Source organism: Homarus americanus, unplaced genomic scaffold, assembly GCF_018991925.1.
Source record: "Homarus americanus isolate GMGI-L3 unplaced genomic scaffold, GMGI_Hamer_2.0 scaffold36966, whole genome shotgun sequence".
Classification (NCBI taxonomy): domain Eukaryota; kingdom Metazoa; phylum Arthropoda; class Malacostraca; order Decapoda; family Nephropidae; genus Homarus; species Homarus americanus.
The window spans coordinates 3,029-13,556 of record NW_024744483.1 but is presented as its reverse complement, the minus strand read 5'-3'; the positions used below and the strand labels follow the sequence as shown (position 1 = coordinate 13,556).

At 42.7% G+C, this 10,528-nt stretch overlaps 1 protein-coding gene across 1 annotated transcript; it reads right to left on the bottom strand.

The window, feature by feature from the left end:
• Window positions 1–1,092: 1,092 nt before the first annotated feature.
• Window positions 1,093–7,246, bottom strand: LOC121877944. The gene is made up of 2 exons (XM_042383917.1): window positions 7,115–7,246; window positions 1,093–1,406 (listed from the first exon to the last, which is right to left on the bottom strand). Exons 1-2 carry the CDS (start codon window positions 7,226–7,228, stop codon window positions 1,182–1,184), a joined length of 339 nt encoding a protein of 112 aa, XP_042239851.1. The 5' UTR covers window positions 7,229–7,246; the 3' UTR covers window positions 1,093–1,181.
• Between the last annotated feature and the right edge of the window lie 3,282 nt (window positions 7,247–10,528).

Here is a 10,528-nt window from a genome sequence, read left to right as displayed (position 1 = left end):
AGAATTTTGAAACCATAAGCAGTTATATTAAAAATATACGGTTCATAGGAAAACCAGGTATTCATGAATTTCAAGGAGTAGCTAGCCTAATTTCTGTCACGCTTCTTGCTGAACATAGTTTTACGTGATGGAATGGATAAACACGAATTTTAAAGAATGAAAATAAAAATAATCCAAATGCATAAACAAATAAATAAAATTTGTAATATGTCGAGGTCCCTGGGCAGCTGCCCACTTTGCCCACTCCTGAATCCGGCCCTGATCGCGTCAATGACAAGGGTCTTATTGTCCTGCACAAAACCAAAATTGCTCCTCTGAGCGATTACAGTCTTGTCATTTTCTTCTGAATTCCTTCTAGGGATCCTATATCCATTCTGTAATACGGTGACCAAAACTGAACTGTGTAATCCAGGTGAGGTCTCACAAGCACAAGATATAGTTTTAGGATGACCTCGCTAGGCTTGTAAGTAACACTCCTTTGTTTGAACCCAAGTACTTTGTTAGCCTTGTTTCAAGCAAATGCACATTGTTTACTTGGCTTAAGATTCCTACTTATCATTACTCCCAAGTCTTTCTCAGTCAGATTTCTCTTTAACATCGTTGTTCATCTGGTATCTGGTTTGTCTGTCTACATCTCCTAGACTAAGTACTTTATATTTGTCCACATTGGATTTTATCTGCCATATTTCAGACCATTCATGGCTTACGAAGAGAGCTGGAGTAGTTGTAAAAAGAACATATAATTTATGGTTTTACTGATTAATAGCTGTCTTCTGACATAGGTTCTTGAAGTCCACTACATTATAACACCGAGAGAATCTGTTGTCAGGTTATGAAAACATTGCAAAATTTGTCAAACTGAAAAAAAAAATACAATGTCGTTATTTCACATTGCATATTTAAATTTCATGAAGAACATAAGAACATAAGAAAATAAGGAGTCTGCAATAGGCCGGTTGGCCTGTGCATGGCAGCTACTGTCGAGAATTACTACCACTCTCTATCATCCATGAAGCTATCTAGCCTCCTTTTGAAACTTTCCAGAGTTCCCGCACTTACTACAAAGTTGCTAAGCTTGTTCGACTCGTCCACCACCCTATTTGTGAACCAGTTTCTTCCTATCTCCCTCCTAAGCCTAAACTTAACCAAAAACCTAAACTTATCCAGAGCTGCTGAAGTTTCTATTGCCCCAAGACGATGCTGGGAGGGCGTTTGACCATCAACTTCAGGATAGTTTCACCGGGTATGAGAGATATGTCAAGGCCAAATTCATCTTCCACAGTCGCCAGATCAAGGGTCTTAATTGTTTCAAAACCTTGTTTATTGTAAATCTTCTCCGACAAGGTATTGGAGATCTGTACCTCTGACGCCGAGTAGCCTCGCTCCTCACCGAGCGCCAGAGTTTTCTGAAACAGATATGTTCGGAGATATTCAGACATTATTTATAATAAACACTTTTAATTCTTAACACTATTAGAATCCCTACATTTAACACATTTTAAGACACGAAAGAGGTTAATTGTTGGTTCGTAACCATGACCAGCGTCTGCATTCAAAGAGTTAATGTGAAAGACCAGTTTTGCTGCTTTTCCGTATCAAGGCGGTTCCTCAGTTTCGAATGAACAAGTCCATCGAAGGAGAAGACTAGGAACAGTAGCTGTCAACTAGGGAAAAAGACCTGATTATTTTTTCTTCAAAATTGATTGAAATAAAAAATCCAACTTGAATCAAATAAATCCGATTTGTTTGATATAAGAAATAACAACCCTGTTCACAGCTTTAGCTGCACGACAGATAATCCCTCACTTTATTATCGGCTGATGAACTTTATTTGATATAAAACTACTCTGGCGTCACAACAATGAAGACATCATCATGACCTTTGCTGTATATAAATTAATCTGTAAGAGTTAGGTGGTTGTTATCCGCAAAAAAAAATATTTTTTTCTATCTAGGTCCAGAGGGTCCTGTATGATGCCACAACTCTCTAACAACACTTGATTGTAAACAACACCCTGTCTAGTCCCTGGCTCCCCCAGCTAATCCCTGACCCCTTTAAAGATTGTTTAGACACTCAATTCGTTTCACACCAGAGTTTTGGAATTATGTTTGCATACATTACACAATCTCATTATAATAGTCTACATAGCAAAGGATAACAACATCGGGTCAGTTTTGTACAGTATTTGGATGGGTGACTTCCTGGGAACACCAGATACAGTATTGTCAGCATAAAAATCCTATTGTACAGTAGCATTAACTCTAACCTAGAAAAAATTATAAAACATTTTTTTCTTCAGAATTGCTGTTTTGATGTCTACCCAATACCACACAGTAAAGTCGCCTAAAATACCACTTGACGAAACGTCAGAATTCCAAGGTGGCCGCTGTCTTAATTCGTGAATATATTGAAAACACCAAAAGAGCTATAAGGTTGTTATTACTTATCACAGGAAAATAAAACTTGGCTCTAGACACAGGTTTTGGGGTATAAAGATTTAAATGGAATCATCAGAATCTAAATTTGAGGTAATTTTGTCACCATACATTGAATATTCCATCATTGTGATTCATCACTTCTTAAAAAACTCTGAATAAATTAAGCCATGTTGCGAGGTCTGTTTCAATATGATTTCCATTGGATGTCGTAAGTGAAAGCTGATAATTTGTATCAATATGATGATGGTTCTTCTTTCTTTTCGGGCTTTGAGTGACAATGGAGAAGATGGGAGTTTTCTGTGGCTATCCCATTACTTCCGATCTTGGTCATATAAGACAAAAGGGTTTGGCAAGCATTATGGGTATCAGTGATGAGCGAGGTGATAGCCTTCATGCAAAATGGCAGAAGAAGAGCTTTATCAATCCCCATTCAGGATAAATGTCGGTAAGACTATACACTGGTATCAAATATCGTCCGTTGTAAGAGACTGTACTGTGCTAAGACCATCAAAAACATAAAGGAAAAGATCAGAAGGAACCATTGAAAAAACGTGAGCATATTCATGAAGCTGAATCACTACCATTTTTGCAATCAATTACCACGAAAACTAATGAACGTAACGATGAATGAGGGGCTGTGGTAAAACTTCGTTTGCAAAATATATCTGACCTAATCGCTGCTGAAAGGACTTAACATCATTATTGCCAGGTGCGTTTCAACTGCAGAAATCAACTTGCTGGCAATCCAAATGATGAGAAACGACCACGTGGTCGACCATGATAACTGCGAGTGAGTCAGGAAAAGAGACCATTCATACTTTCGTAGATACTGGCAACATGATCCTCAGATTTAACTTTGTGTACAGTGGTTTGACACAGGAGGCTATCATAGACATGGCTGCTGCTATAATTCAGGATAAAATACGATCGAAAACATAATATGATGCTCTCATTATCCTAAGATGTGCCAGTTAGGTGTTTGTGAATTAGTGTCAATATTCCTTCACCACCTTCTCGATGGGTTAATCAAGACAAAGACTGATGGCCCTACAGTCACACAACGATACCTTACTGTCATTGCACATAGCCTTATATCGGCTATTAGACTATGCTCATTTGTTTATCTTCCTCTTTCAGCCATTCCTGTGTACATCAATCGGAAGTTATGAGTCTCATGAACTGATTTTTATCCCAAGTAGCTTGTCGTTTGTAGAAAATTACAGGGAGATCCCGCGTTTTTATGATGCACTTCTACCCAAGTGGGGAGAAGTTGTATGGTCTGTCAGATGATCGTGTAAACCTCGTATTTAACAATGCTAATGTCAATGTCTATACATTTACAGGTCTAGGTGCAGTTGGGTCCATTTCTGAACTCTAGAGGGTGAATTCGAAGGATTAGCAAGTGCACAGGAGGGAGAGAGGAAGGGCGTGTAGGCGTCTTTCTCGGGGGGTGGACGGGATTCTGGGGGTGAAGATGGAAAGTGTATATTACTGTAGTTGGGAGAGGATACAATGCAGAATAACGCTTTAACAATACCGATGGGGTTTCCTCAGCTGAGTCTAATCGTCTAGCGATAGCCAGATGAAAATACTTACGTTACATAAGGATGTTAGGGGGATGAATCCGTGCTCTAAGTAAGGTGTTCCTTTGCAAAATGGGGCATTTATGATTAGTGTGGATTATGGATATGTTTGAGTCTATATCTTGTAGAAGCAGCGAAGTTTATTTAACACCTTTATTAGGAGATGGAACTTCCCCAGCCGAATAAAATCGTCTGTTGGTGGTCGGAATAAAATAAAAATGAAGACATCGTAGTGAAAAGATTAATTAGCATTCTAAACAATCAGGAAGCGGGCAACATATGTTTATTGTAATATGCACTTGATGTGAACAAAAATAGTTCAGCTTACAGCTGCCCGGTATAGAATCAGCAAATCTTTTTTGACAAAGAGAAAAACAAAGAAAGGCTCATTACTGAACTTCAAATGTTTGTTATTGATCATGTGGTTGTGATTATCATGATGTTGTGGTGTTCATGAGCACGTGGTGATGTTTATCTTACCTTACACGTGCCTTATGTTTTGATCACAGATTTGTGTTGTCCACTGCACATCAAATAATTCGCAATGAGTGCAAAGAAGCGGAAGTATCTTGACGAATATATTCGATTTGGATTCGTGTCTCTCCAAAAGGGTGACACAGAGGTCCCCCCAGTGTGTGATATGTTAAAGACTGAGCAAGGATGGAATGCGGCCCTCTCGCTTGGAACGCCAATTGTGGACAACACATCCTGCTCTAGCTGACAAGCCCAAGGCATTCTTTGAAACAAAAAGACACTCCTTGAAGCAAGTTAAGTTGGACGGCAGTGAGGCATTTCGGCAATAAAGTTCAAAGGTTGTTGAGGCTTCCTATGAGATCGCCATGTTGAATGCAAAGAGCAAGAAGAGCCATAACATCGGAGAGTTTCTCATAAAACCAAGCATACTCCGGGCAGCAGAACTCGTTCTGGGGAAAGATAGTGCAAACAAGCTTTCCCAAATTTCACTCTCAAACGATACAGTCAAGGGAAGGATCGATGAATTGTCTCAAGACATCAAAGATCAAATTCTCGACCAAGTAAGAGATTCTCCTGTTTTTCCCATCCAGTGTGACGAAACGACTGACATCGCTCAGTGTTCTCAGCTACTGATGTATGCTCGTTTCGTGTCAGGCAACAGTGTAAAAGAGGAAATGCTGTTCTGTCACCCCATGGGAAGTTGTACAACAGCAGCAGCTATTTTTCATGATGTACAGGTATCAAACTTCTTTCAGATAAACCAACTTTCGTAGGACTCGCTGGTAGGAGTGTGCACTGATGGAGCTCCAGCCATGCTTGGTCTGCAGTCTCGATTCATTACAATGGTGAAAGAAAAAAATCCGTCTGTTGTAGGTACACACTGCATACTTCATCGTGAATCTTTAGTATCCAGAACTTTACCTGCTGAAATGAAGGATGTCCTGAACGTGGCTATCAAGGTAGTCAACTTTATCAAAGTTGGAGCCTTAAACAGTCGTCTCTTCAAACTGCTGTGTAAGGATATGGAATCTGAACATGAAACCTTGCTTTTTCACGCGAACGTACGATGGCTATCAAAGGGGAATATGCTTGGACGGCTTTATGAACTACGAGAAGAAGTAGCAATATTTCTTGATTCGAAGCAGAAGGCAGATCTCCATGACAAGTTCCAGTCTGAAGGCTTTCAGCTATCTCTAGCTAACCTGGTGGACATCTTCGAAGCGTTGAGTGCTCTCAACCTTAAACTACAAGGGAAAAACATCATCATGCACCACGACACCATTCGAACCTTCATGGCCAAACTCGACCTCTGGAAGTGTCGAATTCAGCAGGGAAATACAGCCAGTTTTAGTAACTTGGATTCTGCTCTCATTCACGGTAACCTTGATTCTGAGTTAAAGAAACAAATAATGACTCATCTCACGGACTTGAAAACAGAATTCATTAGATACTTCCCAGAGATAGACGCGAAGCGTGTAGCCTGGAAATTCATCAGGAACCCATTTCAATGTAAAGTAGCTGATGTTTCGGATGAAGTGCAAGAGGAGTTTCTTGAGTTGAAGTTCAACTCCACAGCTAAGGAAGACTTCAAAGAACTGGATCTTGAGACGTTCTGGGTCAAGTACCTTCCTGTTTACCCTCTGATCTCACATCAGGCTCTTTGGATACTAACTATGTTCGGATCCACGTATCTTTGTGAAGCTGCATTTTCCACGCTCGTTGCTGTCAAGACCAAGTACAGAAACAGGCTGAACGTTGAAGGGGATTTACGTTGTGCACTCTCTGGCATTCAACCACGCATTCAAGATCTAGTAGCTAAGAAGCAGTGTCAAGTATCTCACTAATTTATACTCAATAAAAAGACTAAAAAACAATATTTTTCATTTTTCTTTAAAATCTGGGAGGGAATTTTATTCATAGATGCAAGGGGGTCGTGGAGGGAAGGACCAATTCCTAGAGGGGGCGTGGTAGTAAAAAGGTTAAGAACCACTGGTCTACAGGATTCATAAAATTCAGCAATCCATCATTCTCACAGTCAAGAACCATCTTATGTTTGTGCAAGCCATCACGGGTTGTGCCACTGTTTCATCCTTGTATAACGTTGGTAAAAAGAACGCATTGGCTGGAGAGTGTTGAATACATTTCCTCAACTGGACTTTACTCATGATGAGTTGCGTGTGTGGGTGAACTGTAATATTTCTACTGTATGGACAATTATCGTTACCTCCTGTCAGCAGAACCTCGGTCTCCGCAGCAGGGTTCCAACTGGAAAGCTTGCACCCAACTTCAGCTGCTGCCAAATACCACTCTTACAGAAGTTCTCTAACAATGCAACAGTTGTTGGGCAATGAGCTGTCCCCTACTAAGCAGGGGTGTCAGTTCAGAGATGGGAGGTTATTTCCAGTCGACACTAACCGATCAGTGGCACCAAATAAGATTACAACGCATGATATAATATGGGTGCAAGAGAACTCTGGAATGAATTTTGGCCTGGGACCTGTGTAGGTAGAAATGTTTAGTGAAAAGCCGTGGATGGAGACACATTTCTTATCACTGAACAAAAGTTGTGAGCTTTAACATACAATTATTTCTAAACTTGATTTCTAAAGACTAATTACCTTCACCAGCCTGCTCGCGAGACCGTGCCCACAGTAGTCACGATGGACAGCTAGACCGAGCATGTCAAGGAAACTGGAGACGCCTCGAAACACATCTTCATCTGGAGAGAGCATCGCCAGTACACGGAACGCCTTATTTTCAATCAGTTTCGCCTGAAAAAAATTAGTCCTCAGAATATCATCATAATGTTATGTACAACTACACTTCAAACATCTGTATAATGTTTCTTTACAACTACACTTCAAACATCTATATAATGTTTATGCACAACTACACTTCAAACATCTGTATAATGTGTAGTGGATTTCTCCCCTACAAACGCTGTTTGTCGCTGAGTTGCCGACCCCGTGAATTCCCCAGTGTATGCCTCGTGGTCTGGGTCAACCAGCGCCGCCATACATCACGGAGGTTAACTACTAAGCCACGCCTACCCCCCGCCATTTAAGACCTGACCTCGTGGTGACCTCTCTCTTTCTACCTACACCAACCAGCCAGCAACACCTCCTCCTCCTCCTCCTCCTCCGCCTGCCTGGCGGTCCTCGCTCCCGCCGGCGAGCATGGCGACCCACAAGCTGTCCTCCTCTGAGCATCCTCACCAACCAACTCTCTTCTTCTAGCTACAGCCGCAGCAAGCTACACCACCTCCTCCGCCACTGCCTGGCGGCCCTCGCTCCCGCCGGCGATCATGGCGATCCAAAAGCTGTCCTCCTCTGAGCACCCTCACCAACCAGCTCTCTCTGCATCACGCTTGTAACCATGCTGCCTTCCCAGCACCAAGCTGCATTGTACATCCAATACAACATGTATACATGAGAGCACATTGTGATTTTCCTTTCTCCATCCCATTCTGAGTGTGAACCAAACGACTCATACCCCACAAATGGTGACCCCCGGAGATTCGCACTCACACAGGATGGAGGAGAAACTGATCACTCTCCCAGTCTTCAAGCAACATGGAAGACTGGCTTATCCACCCAGAAGCAGCTCTCATTGGCTCTACAGCTACTGTCTCTAAACCGCAGGTTAGACACCCTAGAGCAGCTCTGCTACTCTAAGCAGACAGCCGCTCCTATTCCTGCCCCAAGCACCACGTCCTACCGACCCCAATACACCCGTCCTGCCTCAGACGCCGCCCCCGGCCCAGCAGTACCCCCTGCCGCGCCTCCTGATGCAGCCCCTGCTCCCGACGCGGCAAATGCGCCTGAGTGCGGACCCACACACCCCTCTTTTCTCCCTGCTACTGTCCTGCACCCTGCTGCTGTCGTGGACCCAGCTGTTGTCAAGAGCCCTCATCCGCTTCTGCTGACGCAGCCCCTGCTCCTGACCCAGGCCCACACACCCCAGCAGGCGCATCTGACGACTCTGTACCTGCCGTGAGGGAAGAACAACATTCATCGCCAACACACACCCTTTTTCTCCCTCTCTATTCCCACAGATATTGTGTATCTAGAGAGTTGTCTCCCCTAGCGGCCGGCTCATCCACGCCATCGCCGTTGTCTCACATGAGGCATGCACCGCCCGTTCTGCCTCACATGTGCCATGCAACCCTGCAGACAACAAGTCTCCTACACCGCTTGGAGGGAAGGAGGGAGTATTGTAGTGGATTTCTCCCCTACAAACGCTGTTTGTCGCTGAGTAGCTGACCCCGCGAATTCCACAGTGTGTGCCTCGTGGTCTGGGTCAACCAGCGCCGCCATACATCACGGAGGTCAACTACTAAGCCACGCCTACCCCCCGCTATTTAAGACCTGACCTCGTGGTGATCTCTCTCTTTTTACCTACACTAACCAGCCAGCAACACCTCCTCCTCCTCCGCCTGCCTGGCGGTCCTCGCTCCCGCCGGCGAGCATGGCGACCCACAAGCTGGTCCTCCTCTGATCATCCTCACCAACCAGTTCTCCCTCTTCTAGCTACAGCCGCAGCAAGCAACACCTCCTCCGCCTGCCTGGCGGCCCTCGCTCCCGCCGGCGAGCATGGCGTCCCACAAGCTGTCCTCCTCTGAGCATCCTCACCAACCAGCTCTCTCTACATCACGCTTGTAACCATGCTGCCTTCCCAGCACCAAGCTGCATTGTACATCCAATACAACATGTATACAGAGAGCACATTGTGAGTTTCCTTTCTCCATCCCATCCTGAGTGTGAACACAAATAACCCATACCCCACTCATGTTTCTTTACAACTATACTTCAAACATCTGTATAATGTTTATGTAAAATGTTACGGTCACCTCCCATGCTCCCTCAATATTTGTTTTAGTCACCCATTGTATTTAGTTTACATTCTGTCCCGTTTTCTTTAGATTAAATTCCAAGCTTATAGTAATGACTTGTAAGAAAGCTTTGATTATTGTATATTTGTATGAATATTAGTAATTATGCGTCATTATGTAAGCTTTTTGTAATCATTTATCCACAGATGTCTTATGTACAGCAGTACAGTGTGATACAGATGGCTGACACAGGTGCCATGAGGCAGGGACCATGTATGACCGAATGAGATAGAGGCAGTTACAGGGGGGAGGGAGTTTCACATGAAATTCACTCTCATTAATACAACATCTTAAATGTATTGTAACATGGAAACTATGGAGAACCTGACATTTTACCATAGAGACTTTGTGGTTCCGAAATATCCAAGGATTTCATCCTCCAATTTAATGTACTCTTTGGTGAAGTACCCTGCATATATATATATATATATATATATATATATATATATATATATATATATATATATATATATATATATATATATATATATATATATATATATATATATATATATATATTGTTACGAGTTGGGGATTTAGAATATAGTTAAAAGTCTACCCAGATCCCAACAGGTAACAACAACAAAAAAACAAAGACAATCGGACTATAAAAGGGTAGACAAAGGATGCGAGTTTTTGTTGTGTATAACAAAGTACCATAAATTCCTTAACAAAATATTCAGCTTCTTATAAATTACCCTTAACCATACTTAACCTAAACATACGCAACATTGGCTTAACAGTATATACATATTTATACAACATTCGGAAGCAAGGTGGAGGTGGGGAGGCAATATAAGATTACAAAATACTCAAGTGCAGTGCTGAGATGGCTGACCAGTAAGGCTGAGTATTGAAGAAGATGGTAGGTAGTCACTGTGCCGTAGGTTTCCAGGATAGGTGGTCCTAGTGTGGTCACTTCTCAGAGTGAACTGAAATCTCATCGAACTGGAGCTGATGAGGAAGACTTGGAGGAGGTGACGCAACAACCAGGATATGGAGAAGGGAAACCCCGGAGTGGTAACTAAGACTAGTCATACTCGGGTTTCGTCCCTAGATGGCGTTGCTCGTGATGCTGGGTAGGTAGATCATGACAATAGATGGCGTGGTTCGTAGTGCTGGGTAGGTAGATCATGACAAT